At 45.5% G+C, this 20,720-nt stretch overlaps 1 protein-coding gene across 1 annotated transcript in view; it reads left to right on the forward strand.

The window, feature by feature from the left end:
- Nucleotides 1-7,517, forward strand: part of LOC309667299 (uncharacterized protein) — a gene marked incomplete at its 5' end in the record, with an annotated part of 29,309 nt that extends 21,792 nt beyond the window's left edge. Inside the window, one exon of the mRNA XM_082475692.1 lies at nt 6,580-7,517. Within this exon, the coding sequence (XP_082331818.1) occupies nt 6,580-6,621 (42 nt within the window). The 3' untranslated portion in view covers nt 6,622-7,517. The remainder of the gene's footprint in view (nt 1-6,579) is intronic.
- Nucleotides 7,518-20,720: the final 13,203 nt, after the last annotated feature.

Raw genomic sequence — 20,720 nt, forward strand, 5'->3', positions numbered from 1 at the left:
AGAATCACAGCACAGGTAAGCAGTGAAGTCGGGATTTGAACTGGGGTTTGCCCCACTCCCGAGCCTGTGCTTTGGACTGCTACATGGGGGCCTCATAGGTCTGGGTCCAGATGTGTCATTAGTTAGTTTAGACTAGGCTTTCTTGATATGCTAGTGAAAAAACTGCAAAACAAAATTTAAGGAAAAATTATAAACAGTTGGTCACAGGAGGCTGTAACCCAGTTTTACCAAGGGAATCTAAAGAGGTTATCTAAGTTTGCCCTTCCCCCCCTCCTCATTTTGGAGCCCATGTGTTCTCTAATAGCATCACTGAATTCTTGGTGATTCAAAGGTCCTAGAAGAGATTTTTATCTTTGAATTGTCCTGGGTTAATATTTCCTCATTGCAGGTCTCTGTTTATTTTTTACTAAGTGCCAAATATTTTTATTTTCTGCCAAACTACAAGCCCAGGTTGCTGCACTGTATAACCTAGGGAAGACCCAGAGCAAGGCTGGGAATAGGGGAAAGACGAAAAGGACAGTGATGCCGTCTCTGCTGGTTGAATCCCACTGTCTCCCCAACGACTTCGGACTTCCTCCACCACAGTTTTCACCAGGGAGAGCTCTACTTGCAAAGTTATACCAGAGAGACAAATAATAGAAACGAGCAAATGAAATAACAGAGGAACACGAAACCCTTTGTCTTCCACTTAGATCATGCCTCTCCCGAAAACTCACTTAGGGGGTATGTACGCACAAGGTCAAGACAGAGGGTCCTCTTTAGGGAGGGACTGAACGGTGTGGCTCAGGCAGGAGCCAAAATATCCTCCTTCCCTTCTGTCCCCCCAAATCCATTCAGTGCTCAGAACCGTGAAACTAACCCCCGCCTGGTCTCCCTGCCTGCCCAGCTGCATCTCGTCTTCCAGACCCTCGTTTTCACACTCTGATCCCAGCAAGCCTCCGCACCCCACCTCTCTCCCGTCCCTTCCAGTCCTCAGCGTCAGACGGCAGCTCGATGAACCCGTCAGTCACATCATGCGCCCCCTGCAGGAAGCCCAACACCTTTGTCTGGCATTGAGGGCACTCTCCTCTCTGGCCTGATGAGCATCTCCTGCCCACCCCCGACCCCGTTTGTGCGTGGGATACTTACAGGTTCCAAAACACCCTGCGACTCCCATTTCTGGGCCTTTATCCTTGCTGTCTCTTCCACCAGGAAGTCCCTGTCCTCCTATAATTGCACTAGATCACAGGCACCTCCTGGACGGGGTGAGCCTTAGTCATCATGGACCCCACAAAGCAGGAGCTCGACAAAACCTCCCTGGATAAAGGGAGAAGTGCTGACCTAGTAGGAGTATTTCGTTCCCACGAAATCTCTGTTCAGCCAGAATATTTCAAAATGGTGGTACAGGGCAGCGCCACGGTCAAGGGCAGAAGCTGGAGCTGAATTCAGCCTGGTTCTGCCACGGGAAGCTCTGGTTTTTCCTCTGCAGAATGTGGGGAGTAACAGAACCCCCGCATAGTGTGGTGGGCAGGTTCGGAGAGAGAATGAGGGGAAAACGTCTATCACAGTGCCAGGCACGGTGGGAAAAAACGCCTGGATCCGTGCGGCTCTAGTTTTATTTCGTTGTTTTTCCTTAATCTCTCACAAATCAAAATCCCACTTAAGAAGTGCTTTCCCTTTTCCATGGGAAGGGGTCAGGTGTCCACTTCCCCAGTGAAACAGGCCAATGGTAGACACCTGCATTCAGCCAGGAGGGTGGGAGGGTGGGCGGCCACGTGGGCTGGGCTCTGGGTTCTGAAGGCCTGGAACACCCGTGGTTTCCCACAGAAACCATGACAGGACCTTCAGGTTAACGCCCAGCCTTCCCTTCCTCCCCGGGGCTTCCCAAGCCCCGTCGAGTGAAAGGACAGAGGCCTCGGCCGCGCCGCTGAGAAGCCCACCCAGTGGTTTGACTTTTCCTGTCCTCCCACTCGCTGCAGAGTGGGCCGTGCGGCTGTTACTCAGGGGCCACTTCCTTCAAAGCTCAGAGGCAGCAGAACCCACAGGCCCCAGCCCCTCTGACGGGTCCCCTGAGGCGTCGGCAGGAGCATTAGCTGGAGGCCTAAACGTTTCCCACTTCCGCCAGCATGGCTCCCTTCGCTTGTGAACCCAGGAATCTGGCCTGCGATTACCTTTGAGGAAGAAAGTCCCCGTGGCAGCATCATTTCCCCCAACAACGACATCTTTTAAGAAGCTACTGTCATTATCTTATTTTGAAGAGCTTCAAAAAGCATTCTCAGAGCTGTAGCTCTGGGAAGTGCTTCATTTTAGCGCAGGCCTTAAACATGCCTCTCTGCTGCCCAGGCATCCTGCCTGGTTTCAGCGTTGGCATTCTGTTCTCCTCGGCTCTCCTGGAGGCAGCTCCTCTCACTGCTCTTTGCCTCTCGAGCACTGCCCGGCAGGGAGCACCTGTAGAGGCCAGCGGTACGGACAGGACAGACAGGACCTTATTTGACTTACACTGGAGGCGTAAAGGGCTTAACTTGAATCCCAAAGCAAGAAACTGCTATTGCAAATAAATAAATGAATCATTCTCATGGATGGGCATGGAGGCGGTAGGAATGGATTAATGTTTTTTATTATCAACAAGATTTTGTTGAACTTAACCCTGTGCTACATGCTATGCTGGTCCCTGGGTGTACACCGGGGGGTTTTCAATCTAATTAGAAAAACGTGAACAACCATTTACGCATTTGGCTTCTTGGGAGCAGCAATCCAAGTCCCAATTGATGTTTCAGTTGAGAGGGCATTAGGCATTGAGACTGAGAAAAGCAGTATGCCTCGTCCCCATCTTAGAGGTTCACGCCGCACACCAGTCTTTTAGAGGCTCTGAGAAGTCTCACGATAAAAAATTTGTTTAACTTTCTGCACCAGTCAGGATAGGCTAGGTTATGCTGTGGCTAACAAACAATTCAAAACTCTCAATGGCTCAGGACCACAAACGTTGATTTCTTGCTCTTGCTCCAAGTCCACCGTGTGTCAGCTGCTACTCAGCTCCAGCGCCTTCATCCCAGGACGCAGGCCCATGGGACGGGCTCCATCACGAACATTGCAGGGCATCACGTTAAGGCGGAAGAGACGTGGTGAACACACGTGTGGGGTGGCTTGTGAAGCTTGGGCTGATGGTGATCTGTGCTTTCATGCAGCCTAGGAGCAGAGGGGATATTTCACCTGGATGTGAGCAGCCCACAGGACAGAGCTGGTCTGGAGTACCAGACATAGGACTTCCTCACCTAGGAAGGGCCTGCATCAAGACCAGACCAAGGGCAGCACTTTTTTTAGGAAGGGACAAGTAGGTACTATCAGTCCAGAAAAAAACAAATCCAGATCTCTTCAATGTAAGGAGGAGAAGGCAGGTGAAATGGGCCCAGGTCAAATCTAGAGGCAGGGAAAGCTGGCTAAGTCAGAGAGGAAGGGACCATTCCCAAAGGTGATTTCCCGAAGACTCTCCACTGGGAACTTGGGAGTCCTTAAGCACAGGGACTAGGAGACTCTGATTTCAACGAGGAGTATGGAATCAGGTTTTATGCTCACACAAGCAGTAAATTCTCCCAACATCTGCTGACAGGAGCCTATACAGGCAGGATCCCAGTGGCGCCAGCGGGCTAGTTTATCACACAGGAGGACATAAATCATCATACTCCAGCCCCGAACAAGTCTGACAGAACAGGGGCTGTTTGCAGAGACCCACAGAGGTGATTCCATTTAAAGGCATCTTTGGCTTCCCCTGGGGGGAATCACTAGGGTGGGTTCGCTGACAGCATGGCCAGCTGTCCCGGGAGGACCAAGAAGTCCCAGCTCACATACATGGGGAACCCTGTCCTTTTCAGTTCAGATGGCCTTAAGGTTATCCTTGTGAACTACAGAAAGAGGTGTGATAGCCACGCTTGTCTTATCAGAAAGTTTATTCAATCCTGGTTTAAAAATAAGCTAAAAAGAGAAGAAATTTTCCCTAAGGTGATAAGGGATCTCTACCAGAAATCTATAATCATGCTTTAAAATGAAACATTAGCAGCATTCCTATTAAATCAAACAAGATAAGGTTGTGCACTATTCAATGTCATAAGTAGTAGCACAAATGAAATCCAGCTACAAAATAAAATAAGTGGTATGTGACAAGGATGAGCTGTCCCAATATCCACTTTCCTTTTCTTTCATAGTAGTAAAATTTCGAGTCAGGCACATGGCCATCCAGAATAAAAATCTCATTTCCCAGACTTTCTTGCAGCCAAACCAGTGGCCATGTGACTACGTCTGGCCAATGGCATGAAAGAAGAAGTGTCATGTGATCGTTTCTGGGAACTTTGCTTAAGAGTCAGTCACAGTGTGCCCTTCTCCCACCTCCCCTTTCCTCCATCCTACTGTCTAGAAGTGGATGCTACCATCTCAGACCTAATAATGAGGCCACACTCTAGGGATGGTGAGTGGTGAGCCTCAAGGCCACTGGACCCACTCTGGCCATTTTATGAGAGAGAAACATCCTTCTTGTTTAGGTCACTGTTATTTGGGGTCTCTGTTACTCAACGTTGAAACCAATCCTAACTGCTATGAGGAGTAAATATTAGAATATTTGTTACTTATCTAGACCATTAATCTTAAACAAGGATCAGCAAACGACCGCTTGGGGGTCAAATCCACTCAGCTGCCTGTTTTTATAAATAAAACACCTAGTCTATGGCTGCTTCCACTCTACAGTGGCAGAGTTGAGCGGTGGCACAAAGTCAAAAACATTTACTACCTGGTCCTTTACAGAAAAAGTTTGTCAAATCCTAATCTAGAAAATCCAGAAAAGCAACTGAACAAAAAGCTCTTTGAACAAATAGAAATGACCCTAGTTCTGTTGGGTGGGGATAAAATTGAGTTGTTATATCTATTCTGTCTATACCACCTGGAAGGGTAAGTGAGCTAAATAAATAAAACGAGTTCAAGTCTCAAAAATCAACTGGGACTTTGAATCTTATTCAATGTAAGCTTTGTATAAGGTGTTCTGTAGTTATTAAAATTAAAACTGCGGTGTTTATTCAGGGCAATGGTATAGTCTGTACAAAAGGCAAAGGAGTGATTTGGAGTCAGAAGACCTGGGTTTCCATCTCAGCTCTCCTATGTATTAGCTTTTGGATTTTAGCAAAGTCCTTGCAGCCTTGGTTTCCTCATGAGAATGCCTCCTCGATGAGTTGGGGCTGGAATTAAATGAGATAATATGTGTGAAGCCCACCTTGCAAACTCACCTTGAACAAAGGTTGATTCTTTCACAGGGTGTGCCTATGAGATCGTTAAAAGTTTGCAGTATCATGTTTAAAAATTGGTTTATAGGAAAACCAGCAATGATTTCAAGCATGTTCACAGACTCAACAGATTGCACATTTCGAACAATTAAGATTATAGCCAGAAAACAACCAAATTCCAGGCAGACTTCAAGTTCAAGGATGAAATAAGAAGATAGAAAAGACGTGAGGTGAAGGGACAAGAGAAAGGATATGAGGGAGAAGTAGTAAAAAGAGGGCACAGGCGAGCAAAAGGCCAGGGAGAAAGCCAGCCTTCCCAAGAGGAAGGTGGGGACCCTAGAGGGAGTGAGGGACGTGGAGGCTGGGGTACCTGATGGCTTCATGCAGGAAAGGAATAGTGGGTCCTCAACGTAATCGGATATTTCCTATCTCAGGTTCTTTGCGTATGCTGTTCCCTTTCTCTGGAACATTCTTCTTGTCTCAGCTGCTCCCTCCCCTTGCTCCTACCAATACCACTATTCCTCCTCTAAGTCTTTGGTTCTCGGCTTAATTGTCGCTTTTGCAGAGATGCCTTCTCTACCACCTTATCTAACATCACTTAGATAAATGAATGAGCAAAGGGCAGGGAGAAGTTGCACAAGCAAATGGAGAACCCGGTATCTAGAATGTTGAATTTGAGATATTTTAGCACCTACTACTATGCTCAGCATTGCTTTTACTTTTCAACATAGTGGCAAATATCTCCATGAATAATGAAAAATTCAAATACCCATAGATTTAAATATATATATATAAAGCCTGATACAATGTTTTTATCTCCAATAAGCTCCAATGAAGGTAGAGATTTTGTTTATTCCCTAACATGTCAATGCTTAGTATAATTCCTGACGCATAGCAGGCACTCATCAAAAATAGACTGAACAGAGGAAAGTAGACCAGTCTTAGCAAAACTTCATAGAGCTTTGGTCCCACCCAGTTGCTTCTGTTACTGCTGTCCTAGCTTTGCTTGACAAATCACAGGAGAGCTGATGCCAAAGTTGTGTGCCTGGTGATGGGGTTAGGACCAGGAGCCAGACACTCTGTTCCCTATCATGTTACGTAACTACCATGTGTGTGACCAGGGGCCAAGCACAGCCCTGCATCAGTAATGTGAATATAGCTTTACCTTTCTTCAGATGACTTTGATCCCTTCAGAGGATCGTAGTGTACTCACAGAGTAATTAAAATTATTGTTAGTACTAAATTTTTGCTTTATCAGCTGAAATTTAGAGATCATCTTATTTACATTTTCCTTGTTGAATTGCCTTTATTCCCATCTTTTTTCTCTTGTGAATAGAAGGAAAAAAAGGCAAAAGAAAAGCACATAGTGGAATATTAGAGCTACTCCATACCTGGCAACAAAAACCAAATTTGCCTTTCACAGAAATGTGAGGCATTTCTGGAGAAGGTAATAAATGATAATCCACCAAAATAAGTCTCACCAAAATTTGCACTTACCATGTTTGTTTTTAATTGTTGTTTCTCTCTCTTCCCCTTCCACAACCCTTGAGGAATTTCTCCGCTGGATTCTTAACTCTTAAGCGAGTCTTTGCAAATTTGAAATCTCTGGGAGTGTTACAGTTTAAGTGTACATATCCCATTTCTTCCTTTCTACTAGAACCCTGATTTTGTTCAGGAGTCCACTCCTCCCACTAAGTCCGTGTTTCTAAGAGGATGATGAACCCCCCTCAGTTTGACTGGGGTGGACTTGATTAATCTAAAGGTATTCTCTCCTTTTTGCAATTGATCGGCCCTGGAATAGACATATAGGCATGTGACTCCATTCTGGTTAATGAGATGTCAGACGAGGCATCTGGTTAAAGATGCTTCTAGATGCTTTACCAGAAGCTTCTGGAAAATACCAAACTGCTCCTTAGGAATGATTCCAGTAAACAATATCATCTCATGGAAAACAACCCTTTCTAAAACTGAATTAAGAATCCAAATCACATCAGGAAACAAATTACCAAAAGGGGGAGTTAGCAAATATAAATAGGAATATTTTCACATCTAAAACTGGAGAAAATAATACAGTCTGAAGAGAGTCTAAATGTATTTAAAACATAAGGAAAGGGTGTGGAGGGAAAATATAGATTAACCTCTCCCCAAAAACTCAAACAGAAATTATACAAATTAAATAAAAAGCATGGAAGTGTCAAAAGGTGTCAAAAAGTCTCAAAAGGTGGGCTTAATAGAAAGTTACATACAGTTGAAGAAAAGACTAGAATAGTGAATTAGAATTAGTGAATTAGAATATAGAACTAAGGAACTCACTTAGAATGCAGTTCAGAAAGATAAAGTGTGAAGTATAAAAGACACAAGAGTAGAATGAGAAAGGCTAGTATGTGTCTAATCAGAGTTCTAGAAACAGAAGATAAAAGAGAGAGATGTAGAGACAATATTCAAGAGATAATGTCTGCCATTTTTCCAGAAGAGAGGAAAAACATGTCTTCAAATTGTATAAGTAGACTGAATCTAGGGTAGTATTATTAAGCACTAGACACATGGTAGTAAAACTGCAGAATATCGAAGGTAAGGGTAAAGAGAAAAGAACTTAGAGGAGAACAAAACAGACGAGCTACAAAGGAATAATAATTAAACCGACAGTGGATTTCTAAAAAGCAATAAGAGATGCCAGGGACCGTGACTATTTTTCTCACCAGCTCCATACGCATTCCCCAAGTTGTTTAATCAGCCTCACCTAGTGAGAGCTTGCAAATAATCTACCTTTTAAATTATACCTCCCTAGCCTGGGGGACTGTTAGCCTGGGCCTCTCTGAATTTCTCAGCCTCTCCCAAGACAGCAGAGCCATCCAGCTGCCATCTTGTCTCGGCAGAGAGAGGACATCCCTGTGGCACAATCCCCTACTCCTGGGGATAAAAAAGTTTCTCCTCAGAATAGCAGTGCAGTACTTTCTAGGAGTACGTGGAAGTGGTCCTTCTGATGCTCTGAGCTGCCTATCAGTTGAAGATACAACACTGCATATTGAGTCAACTCTGCTTGGTTTCATAACCCTCTCGGAGTGAGGCAAGATGTCAGGCACTTCAGAGAGCTTCACCACCCCACACATCACGCGGAACCCCTCCCCGGGAAAGGCCCCATGCTGTGCCTTCCCCTACCCTGGCCCGTCGTGCTCCTCCCTTTTGACTCCATTGCTTTAATGACCATTTATCAAGTGTAGCTACAAACAAGAACACAGTTTCCTATGTCGTTTCTGACACCTATGTCACTACTTTGTAATCACATTTCACAGCTCATGTTTTCACCTTCTGTCTTGGCAAAAATAAAAACGAAGTCCAAAAAAGCAAAAGCCAGGAGCTGATTTGGGGGGCGTAACCACCCCACTCCATCTCCCTGGAGAAAAAACATTGACTATTTCTGTATTTTCTTTTTCTTTTGTATGAGCAGAAAACATAGCATCTTGCTGGGTTGAAGTGTCTTTGTGCCCTGCTGTCAACTGAGTTTGTAGAAAGGGGACAAATTGTATATTTGGCTTGTAGTTTGCATAGCCACCTAGAGGCAAGCCAAAATGACACAAACAAACACAAAATAATCCAGACTGCTTCTGTCATGGAGAAGATCAGAAAACATGGGCTGGTGTTGGCAGGGGGTGAAGCAGGAGAGAGAAGAGCAACTGTTGAGTATCGACTGCGTATCTTTTAAAATTTCAAATTGTAGAAGGATAGGGCTGTCTCTGGAGTTTGAGTTAAAACCCCAGTGTCCCTTGTAGCTCTCGACAGGCCACAGGCAGTGAGGGAGAGATGTGTTCCTTGCAAAGAGCAAGCCAAAACACATCTCCCTTGACAACAAACACGTGCTGGGGGAGAAGACAGCCATGATGGCGAAGTCTGGTCCTTGATGTGCTCCAGCTCACACAAAAATAGGCTTAGGTGGAAGACTTAGATGTCTGTTTACTCCCAAAGATCAGTCTTTGATCTCATGGTGAGGGTGACATCTTAAAGGAGAATGAATTTACACGATGATAAGAACCATAGAAAAATGTGTGGCAGCATCTTCACTGGGGCCTACACTGAGGATGCCATCAGCCTCCTGCCCTGAATCTCTGCGTGCAAACAACCAGAGGTACCCCGGTGGCGATGTGAGAAAGGAGAACTAAATGCAACCATAGTTCTTGTTTATTATTTCAAGCAGAAAATTGTTGTCGCAAATATATATATTTAGGACTGACAGGTCAGCCTGCCCTGCGGAGTAACTGGACTTTGTCCAGATGGCCAGCACAATGCCTTTTGTTAATCTTTGGAAAAAAGAGACAATTGCTACAATGACCTTGTCCCTACCCTCTCTTCTGCCCTCCACCTCTCCCTCCCCACCAGCCAGAAATCCTCCCAATGCCCTGCTATCATCAAAGTTTGCTGCTGTGTGTTAGCACTGCCATGTGCTTCTGAGATGGTTGAATTGTTTTGAAAATACGCTGAGGCTAAATGATATTTATGGGCCCCTTGTTTTGGACTCGCTATTTATTCCATTCTTATTCAGTTCAGGTCTACTCATCAAGATAAACTGACCCTCCTCTCCTAAATCAGGGGACGATGAGGACCACCCCCCCCCCAACCTTGGCTTTCAACTTCGTCACTCCCTGCCAAAGCCACGGTTGTTTTCTGCCCTCAATTCTCGTGGTCAATTGAAGTTAGACGCTTCATAGAAAAAAGAGCTTGATAAGAGTCCAGAAGTCAAGAAATATCTTGCTTTTAGGGTGAATGTTTCCTGCATGTCCAGAATTTGTTTTCTTCCTGCCTTACAATAATTATGTTATGGTACACGGTAGTGGCCACTAAGATTGAAAGGGAAACTTTCAAGTTTGTTCTTGTTAAGAAGGAATGTTTCAACACTCGTATATACTCATGAGGCTTTATTCATCCTTCAAAGTGCCTGCTAAATTCCAATTCTTTCGCAATTTTTTCTTTTCATTATTAAGTGCCTACTATCTGCCTGGCATTATGCTTTTTTCTTTTCTTTATATATTTTATACAGCAGGTTCTCATTAGTTATCCATTTTATACATATTAGTGTATATATATATGTCAATCCCAATCTCCCAATTCATCCCACCACCACCCCCCACCACTTTCCCCCCTTGGTGTCCATACGTTTGTTCTCTACATCTGTGTATCAATTCCTGCCCTGCAAACCGGTTCATCTGTACCATTTTTCCACATATATGTGTTAATATACGATATATGTTTTTCTCTTTCTGACTTACTTCACTCTGTATGACACTCTCTAGATCCATCCACGTCTCTACAAGTGACCCAGTTTCGTTCCTTTTTATGGCTGAGTAATATTCCATCATATGTGTATATGTATTTGATCTACCATACTGTGCTTTTTATTTATACCTACAACAAAGCTGGGAATCTCCTAAAATGAGGCAGGAGGAAATGTCCTTTGACATGTCCTGCTGACTTTTGGTGCTTTCAACAAAGACAGAAAGCAGAAGACAGAAACCCTCATCTACTATTATTGCTTTTATTATCAGTGGCACTTGCTTTTATTATCAGTGGCACTTGGCCACTGAGAATTTCATTGCGTAAGTGGGGCTGGGTGGGGACGGTATGCACTCGGCTCTACTAAAGGTGCTGTATCCCTGCTTCTGTGCCAAACCTCCAATGCAGGTCCATTCTCCACTTGGACCTGGGGGAAATTTCCAGGCATTTGTGCCAGTGGGTGCCGTGTCACATCAGAGCCACTGATGGCTGCTTCCTCAAGTGCTTCACACTTACAGGTCCAGAAATGTTTGCTAGTGCTGGTTCTTTCTTTCCAAATACTGTCTGGATACTGGATAGATCGCTAACCAAAGGACAGCAATGGATAGAAATGAAGGCGAGAGGACCAAGCCACTAAACTGGGGCTGCTCAGGGTCTCACGAGGCGGCTGGCTTAACTTGGAGCATCTCCACGTTAGCACTTAGGAGATGAACAGAGAATACAAACCAAATTCTCATTTCCTTTTATCCAGGCCTTCCAAGAGCTACAGATTCAAACAGAAGCTGCCTCTCTCTGACCTGGGGGTGGTCTCCTGTGACAGGGAGGAAGAGCAGAACAAGGACAAGGACGGAGGTCTCATCGTCAGTGGAGGAAACGCTATCTTCTTCATGATGACCTCTAACCCTTGTGTCACCAAGTTTCCGTGAGTGCCACCAGGTTCAATTGCAGGTGTACAGCACTAAGATCCTCATGAAGGCCCTGGTCCTTTAATTAACTCACTGCTGTTACAACAAAACAGAATGTGAAAATGTCTCTTCCAGAAGCAACAAGGGAGGGTCTGCATTATTATTAGCAGAGGGTTACCTCAGAGTCTGTTTTTGCTTTTTCCTGCATTTCATCCAAATTAGTCGCTTTTAAAGCAGTAAGAGAAGTAAGTTGTGAGCAAAGATAAGAAAGGAAGAGAGACAGTTGATTTTTGGTAATTCACTACCAATTCTAGGACTCAGGCTACGCATTAGTTTCGTTTCCCTCTAAAGGGTTTATTACACAAATAACAGTATTTCTTTTCGTTAAAGCACATTTGTGAGCATGTAACCCCATGAGCAAGTGTATCACGTAGGAAGTTTAGCACAGGAGCAAAAGCTGGTTGCTATCCCAGTCTTTCATAAGACGATTCAGAGCAGAGTTTCCTTAGTTTTCTGCTAAGAGCAGAGTTGATGGGGGTGTTTATTTCCTTACGACGCACCATCCTCTGTGGATCCCTTCATGGATCACAGGATTCTTATGTTTATTAAAGCACTCTAACGATGATAATATGAACACCAGCAGTATTATAATTACTCCATCTTTGCTTTGGGAATGGTTGTCCGTATCAGTTGTGTCAAAGGGACAAAAGCCTTAGAAAGGGCAGAACTTGTTCCTTCCAGGTGGGACAAGAAGGTAATGTAGAAAAGGTCCACGTTGTCTTCTACATTCTTTGCCCCGTTGACTCTCACAATCTACATGCCATGCTGGGTGTCCTTCCATCTTCACCCTGCGTGGAACCGGGCAGCTCCAGACCATGGCTTCCTGTTAGCCCAGAGCCTGGCACATGAAACACTCAAAAAATATGTGTTGAAGTGAATTGAATCTTCCTGCTCTTTCCTGGTGATTCCTCTGACGCCTTCTTCACCTCCCCTTGCCATCCAAACTCACCTGTGCCCTCGGCTGGCTGGCAGGAGCCCATCTGACTTAGAGACTCACGTGAATAGCACTCATGGCCTATCAGGTACGTGAAGTTGGAGGGTCACCCCCCTTTGTACTCGCCTTCGCCGAAACCAGATTCCAACTAAGGACTTCCAGACACCTGGAGAGAGCTCGTGTGTGGGACCCTCTCGGTACATGTCATCAGCCTTGTCCTTCCCTGTCTGGACGGTCCAGCTGACGCAGGCTCTCCTGCCTGAGAAGCTCTGTGGACTTGGAAATGGCCTAGAGTCTGAAGCCGAGGAGACCTACGTCAGAATCCCGGATCTGTCTTTTCCTGCCTATTTTCCACGGGCAAATTCCCCCACATTTCCCAGCCTCAGTTTCCTCGCCTGGTAAGGAGGTAACTGTATCTGCTGTACACGGTGGTGAGGAGGGGAAAGGGGTTGCTGCACACGTAGTTTTGAGGATTGAGGAATGAGGCGGCTTAGATGAAATCCCAAGCACTTGGCAGGTGCGTGGTACAAATGCCAACTGCTAACTGTTTTTTCTCGGTGGGGAAAATCCGGGTCAGGGAAGATGGGCTTCATTGCTGACATGATTGATAAGATTAGAATTGTCCCTCAGAGTGTCTGATCTCAGTTGCTCAGGCGTGGCTTCGGAAACTTTCTAACAACCTCCCTCCATGTTTCAACTTGTTCCAGCAAACCACTTGGTGGCACAGTATGGAGGACAGTTTTATGGTGTAGAGCAGATACACACCTGCAAAAGGGGCCAGGAAGACGGTTCCCTTTGCGGCCATGAAGGGGTCTGATTTACACCTGAGAAGTTTAGAGTCCCACAGAAGGACTGAGATGTCCACTGGGTATCACCGTAAGGAAACGAGGTCCTGCCAAGCTTGTATCCACAGACTTGGGGCTTGGGCAGTAAATGGCTGGTCTTGTGTCACCTTTCTTCACTTGCTGCAGTATTCTAGAGAAACAGTTTATGTTTTATCCTTGCAGTAGATAACTGCGGTCCTATAAACTTTACAGGAGCAGCTCTCATATACGAGGTAGGAGACAAAATTAACGTCTGTGACACACTCCCCGGGGAGGAGTCTTCGAATAATACTAATAGTAACAGCCAGCAGTTACATAGCGCTTACTACGTGTGCAACTCTGCTCCAAACACTTGATATGCAGTAAATCATCCACTTCCCTTCTGACACACATGACCTAGTCTCACATGAGGTAAGAGTCTTTCAAACTGGGTGTCACAAACGGATTTTCCTTTTCCAGAATAGCTTCCTCTAAGTTACACAAAAAAATTATTTCTCTTTCTAATATTGGAAGTCCCACCCCATCCACTATCAAGGTGCCCAAGAGATCCTCTGTGTCACGCTGGGCTAGGGTATGGGGCTCTTTGGCCAGTTCCTGCAGTGTGGTCACTGGGATGTCATGAAATCTTACACTGTTCTTTTTGTTTCACTCAGATGAATTTTATTTATAATACTAGTATGGGTCAACCTGCATATAAATGCTCCTTTTCATGAAAAGGAAGTTCCAGATACCATGTTGTACGAGAATTAAATGAGGTAATGTATGTACACCTCCTAACGCAGAGCCTGTCGCTTAGTCGTGCTCAAGGAAAGTCGAATGTTTCACACCAGTAATAGAAGGACATTCCAGCCAAAGGAAACAGCATATGCGAAGGCCTGAGGTAGAGTCTGGGTGATCTGAGAACTATGAGGGTGTACTGGTCAGCTCGGGCCGCATAACAAAGTACCACAGACCTGTGGGCTCAAACAACAGAGATTCATTGTGCACAGTTCTGGAGGCTTGAAGTCCAAGATCAAGGTGTCAGCAGGGTATCTCCTTCTGAGGGTTGAGGGTTGGTACTGGGTTGCACAAAAAGTTGGTTTGGGGTTTTCCATAAGATGTTACAGAAAAACCCGAACGAACTTTTTGGCCAAACCAATATCACTGGATTGCAGCGGGAGAGTTGGTGCGGGCGTGGGCAGGCCAAATGAACAGGTAAGACAAAATGATCCCGAAGAGCTAGCTGGAGACCAAATCCTTTAGGGCATTAGATGGTAGTCACTGAACATCAATATGTCATCGGTACCGGGCTAAGGAAATTCAAAGATAGACAAAGTGTAGCCTCCAACCCTAAGGAGCCGCAAGTCTGGTGAAGACAGGCCTTGGCGAGATCATCCGAATGGAGGCCGAGTGTGCCAGTGTGGACGGTGGGAAGCACCAGGAAGGAGCCCCTCACCCAGCGCTGCCTGGCGTGGACCAGAGAGGTCGGGTGAGGACACCCCAAAGTCCTGAAGCAACAAAGAGACCTCAGGGCTGGGCCAGAATTGGGCCAGCCCTGCCGTGAGGGCAAGAGCAGCCGTCGAGGCCAGGCCTTCCCGCGAGCTGTGCCCATCACCGTGGGAGTGTGAACTGCTCTGTGTCAAACCCCCTCACGCTGCACCAGCTCTGCAGAAGGCATCCCCAGACACCTGAAGGGTCATCGAGCTGGGTCTGGTAGGAGAAGGCAGACATGGATGTGAGAAGTAAGACATAGAGTCAGAATTGATGGGTCTCAAGGAGGAATCAGCTGGGATGATGGGCGAGGCGAGTCCAGAAAAGGGCAGCGTCTTGGCTTCCTGAGGCTGCAGTTACAAATCACCACAAACTCGGTGGCATGAAACAATGGATATTTATTCTCTCACTGTTCTGGAGGCCAGAAGTCCAAAACTGCAGCGTCGGCAGAGTTGATTGCGTCTACAGGCTATGAGGAAGGTCTGTTCTAGCTGCTCTCCTAACTTCTGGGGATACTGACGGTCCTTTAGTGTTCCTGGCTGTGGAGGCATCAATTCAACCCCTGCCTTCGTCCTCACACGGCCTCCCCTCTGTGTTTTTGTGTGTCTTCCATCTCTTATGAGGATACCCTTCACTGGATTTAGGGTCCATCCTAATCTGGGATGATCTCACCTCAAAAATCCTTCCCTTAATCACATTTACAAAGACTATTTCCATATGAGGTCACCTTCACAGGTACAGGGTTTAGGACTTAGACATACTGGGTGGGGCACACAATTCAACCCACTACAGGCAGTTAACCTCAAGTTGGGAGAAATGGGAGGATTTGGGGTTGGGGAGCTGGTAGCATCTGGCTGAGCCTTGCAGGGAGAAGCAGGTTGGACTTTAGAGAGGAGGGAAGGGCATTTCGATAGAGGGACAAGAGGAGGGAAGGTTCAGAGGCACAAAAGCACCGTCCCATACAGAAACCCAACCATGTCAGAGGAGGGGGTGAACTGGATTTTGCATCTGTCTCTTTCTTGCTGTTCCATAAGTTCTCTCCATCACAACCACTGCCACCGCCATGACCCAACACTGAGTTCAGCTGCGTGACAGAAATGTTGAACAAGGAATGCCCCCTTCTCCATTCCCGCAGAGCAGTTCCAGCTTGGCCTAGCCCTGTGTTCCTTTGCTCCAGTTCCCTCACAAACTTTTGTGCTCAGTCAGAAGTGTCCAAAGAAACCAGGATGACCCAGGGAATAAGTATCTCCCTGCACCTCAACTTTACTAGATACTTCAAGAGTGAAAAGGTATTATTTTTAATATGAAAATAAACCCTGGTGTTTGAAGGATGAGACTACAAAAGTTCCCTGAGATTTTAAGGAAAAAGAGGGTAATAATTCCCACCTGGTAATTGTGGTAAGGTGCTTATTGGGTAGTCTATAAAACGCTTAGCCTATGAGAAGACCCTGGTGATAACAGAAAAACAACAACCAGAAGAGTCTAGAAGACTATCTTGGGCTCTCATTTGTCATCGAGTCACTAGAAAGGTTTTAGGGACACTGCCCTTATTAGGGCAGAGTGGGGCACGAGGTGGAAAGGCGCCATGTGACCTCATCATGAAAGGGCTTAGGTGTCAACCTGAGGGATTGCTACTTTATCCTCCAGCTAAGGGGAAGCTGGTGCCTTAAAAATCAGGAGGTCAATGTTTGGTGCCAAATTAAAGCAAAGCAAAGGGTTAACAATTGCCTGATGCATCCTGCCGGGGTCAGTAACTATTATATCTCACGCCACTTTTTCTGCTCCCCTCAGGGTAGTTCAGGACTATCCAGAACGTAGTATTGTCTCACTAACTGGAGAAACATTTCTCTTGCCAACAAAAGATAGGGTTGATACAGTCTTTAGAAAGTTGTGTTTGGAAGATAAGCCATCAGTCCTAGCTGTCACAATAATCCTTTTCAGCCAGTCATTTAGCTGCTAGTCATTTTGTTACCCACTTGCGCTCTTACTGTTAAAAATTTGTTAATTTCTTCTTTAAAACCCACATTGAGTCAGACTGAGTTAACTCTGCTCTGGGCATTTCCATCACTTGACACTGAGCTTCTTAGCAATAGCCAGAGGTGGGACTTTTTGGCAAATGCTGTTTATCCACCTTTGAAAGGAGACATTCACTGCAAGCAGATTTAAAAGGAAATTTCTGTAAAAGCACTTTTTTCAATGATAGTCTTTGCTTTTTTTTCACTTGCCCATAACTTTCTGGAAAATTCTACTTTGGGCTGAATCTTCTTTTCAGTATAAATTTGTTTTGTTTTTCATTAATGGAAAGTTCAGGGGGGGAAAAAAATCCCTTCGGTAGCTTTTGAGTAATGAGAATATGAAAAATATACTTTTTCCAATTAAAAGAAATCTTTGGACTTTTTTTTAATCAAAACTTTTACATTTGAGGACTACTATTAAACTCTAAGCAGTGGTTCTCAACATTGGCTTCACATTGGAATAACTTGAGGGGCTTTTAAAAATACAACACCTGAGTCCAGAGAGTCCAGAGAAATTGGCCTGGGTCCAGCCAGGGCCCTGGGATCATTAAAAGCGCCTCAGGTGGCTCTGATGTCCAGGCAGTGTTGAGTACTGCTGTCCTAGTACACAACCACCCTGATTGGCAACCTTGAGAAAGGATGCAGAGGTCTGGAAGAAACCTTGGGATAGTTTTCTTCCAGTTAAGAAAAAAATAGATATACTATGTGAAACGTACAGTTCTGAGAAGGATGTGAAGGAACTTTAACTCGAAAGCCTCCCACGAGTATCACTAGTGATCACCGGCACAGCCCCTCAATTCCTATTGCTCCGGGAGAGATGGGCTCGTCAGTAACTTTAGCAGTGAGGAATCCCCGGTCCAGCTTCAGACAAGGTATTTCTCTCCATGCCTGTGGGCACCCACGAACGAAAGAGAGACTCCAGGGGACCAGCCCAAAGTTTTCCTGGCTCTGTGGCCACCTCCCCCCATGGTTCAGGATCTTTGCCTGAGCTCTTGTAAAATGTTTTCTATACAGTCCCTCTACTGGGGCCCCTGGGATAGACTTCTCTCCACTGGTCACACTATTAGTGGGACTTCCAAGACAGACCACAGAGAAAGCCAGACTCAGTACCATGTAGGAAGTATCTTCTTCTTTCCCATAAAGTCCTCCAAGAGGGAACGTGACCCTGCTTCCTCCTTTCTCCTGACTCTGGGCCAACACTTGGATGAACCCAACTAACGATTCTGCTGCCACTTGAGGACACTCCATCACCCTTAGCTGCAGGGTCAAGGCCACGTGTGCTATATGCTCACAGATGGCCCCTAGGGGAGTTCATTTATTCAACAAGCCTTCACTGGATGTCCCTACGTGCTGGGCAATATGGGGAGAATATTGGTTTTAATAAGACACAGCCCCTGCCCTCACAGAGAGACAGAAGCAAATCACTGCATGAGGCGTCCCCAGGGCCCTGTTAGCGGCCTTGTTTGAGCAGCAGGGCACCCAAAAGTCATAAGGAAGGGTTTATGATCACCATGAAGTGTTAATATTTTGACTTTAGAATAACCACATAATTTTGTACCAAATCAAATAGCATCACAGAGTAGATTAATAATATAGACAAGTGTTGGTGGCAAATTCCCAATAAATATGGCAGGACAACTTAAAACTAAGCAAGTTGTCTCTCAGCTTAGAGTCTGTGAATCAGGAAAAGACCACCATTCATCTGTTTAGCCTCAGACCCCTAGGGACCAGTTGAGGAACACAAGGCAGGCTCCCTGGGAAGACATTGGGAGACCCTCTGCTGTTTGACGGTGACAGCCATGACACACAGGTCCCTGCATTTCAGAAGAGACCTGGGGCTCCTGTGTGACTCTGTGTCCCTGACATGGCTCCTTTTTCAGGGGGGAAAGTAGTTCCTTTATTGAGAAAAAGCAGTACAGGAAATATTTACATGTTTTACTTACTTAATGAACTCTGAGTAAAATTTATAATCTCTATGTCCAGGGGTCGTTGCTGAAATACTGTGCACCCTCCCTTCCTTCTTTAGTGTTTTTCAACCCCATCATGACTAAAACCAACCAAACAAACAAAAGTAAGCAGGAAGGCAAACTAACTACAAAATTAAAACCTACAGGAAGGAGATTTCCCATGTCCGCCTCTTGAAGGACGTGGGCAGATTTCACCCAGACTCCTCGTGTTGACTTCTGCCTGTAGGATTCAGTGTCTGCAGGATTTGATGTTTTCATCTGGCCATTCTTGTTGACAATTCCAGTTTTAGGATTTCAGTGTAACATTGTCTCACTGTTAGTTCCTGGGTAGACTTTTCATACTTCCTTTTTGAAACCTTGTCTCCCCTCCCCCATGGCCATCACCTCCCCCTGTGATGGCTCCAGTCCTTCTTGGGGAAGGCTGTGGGGAGCCCCCTCTGGCTGGCTTCAGAAGTTCTCCACCGTGGAGGAGGAGCAATGGTCTGCTAGACAAATTTGGGAAAAGGTCCCTCAGACATGAGTATTGAATAGATTCTATAACACAGTCTGCTGAGTTTGTAAATTAATATACGTTGTTGGACTTAGGCAAACATCCTCAGTCCTGCTCTCAGATTTCCTAGTTATCTGTAGAATTCCCCTTCAGATAAGAAATGTTCACATATCTCTCTGACATCCTGGCTTTTTATATGAAATGCCTCCAATTAGAGAAAGTGGGAACTAAGTGATTTTCATTTAAGGAAGTCCTATCTGCCTAATCACATCAAGCAGAGTTTAAAAATGAGAAGGAAGAAAAGAACCGCCAAAATTTCCTCTTTGACAATTATTTCTGAATAAGAAATTGAGCAATCTCATTCAAGAAGGTGGGATTTTTATTCCAGTTAACTGATGCCCCTCCGGAGAGCCAGGGCCGGCATACAGAATCCTAACCCTAAGCCTAACCCTAACCCTAAGCCCTAACCCTAAGCCTAACCTTAACCCTAAGCCCTAACCCTAACCCTAAGCCCTAACCCTAAGCCCTAACCCTAACCCTAAGCCCTAACCCTAACCCTAACACACGCGCACACACACACACACACACACACACACACACACGCACCCCGGCCACTGTGCCCTCCAGACTTCCTGCAGCTTTCCCAGTCCTCACTTTCAATGATTCAGACTTGAGTATCCGCTGCTTCAATACCACCTGCTTTCCTCGTCCCTTTGTCTTTATCTGTAGATTTTAACATAAGGCAGAGAGCTGATACTAACCCTTTGACAGAGAAGCAAATGCAGGCATACTTCCTGTCAATGAAATATATATATATATATATATATGGTGAATATATATTCCCCCAAACATACACATACACACAAATTCATATGCCAAAACCCTAACTCGAAGTACCTTAGAATGTAACTGTACTTTGAGAGGTCTTGTATGAGGTGGTTACGTTAAAATGGGGCCATTAGGACGGGCTGTAATCCAGTAAGAACCAGTGTCATTATAAGAAGAGAGCAGGACACCCAGAGAGACACCAGGGATGTGCACACACAGAGGAAAGACCATGTGAGGACACAGTGAGAAGGCGGCTGTCCTACAAGCCAAGGAGAGAGGCCTCAGGAGAAACCAAACCTGCAGACACCTTGATCTTGGACTTCCAGCCTCCAGAGCTGTGAAAAATAAATTTTGGTTGTTTAAGCTGCCCAGTCTATGATATTTTGTCATGGCGGCCCAAGCAAACTAATGTGTTCATGTGTGTGTTCGCACATACGTGGGCACATGTGTGTAATAGGACGAGGTAATACAATCTGAGTGGTTAGTTGTGAGGCACAGCCTTCTCATTTAATTAATTCTAGATGCTGAATCACACGTTGCCCAGTAGAAGCCCTTTCAAGGTTGCTGGATGAGAAGTCCCCCTCCCCCCTGCTCCATCCCCCCGTCCACAGAGCCCTCATGGACCATTGGCTCCCCTTCTTCTCACTGAGGAACCACAGAACGTTCCCACAAGAATTCCAGAAAAGGTACTGGGAAACTGAATGATGAACACTCAAGGA

The sequence above is a fragment of the Balaenoptera physalus genome, assembly GCF_965194825.1.
Source record: "Balaenoptera physalus genome assembly, chromosome: 9".
NCBI classification, from domain to species: domain Eukaryota; kingdom Metazoa; phylum Chordata; class Mammalia; order Artiodactyla; family Balaenopteridae; genus Balaenoptera; species Balaenoptera physalus.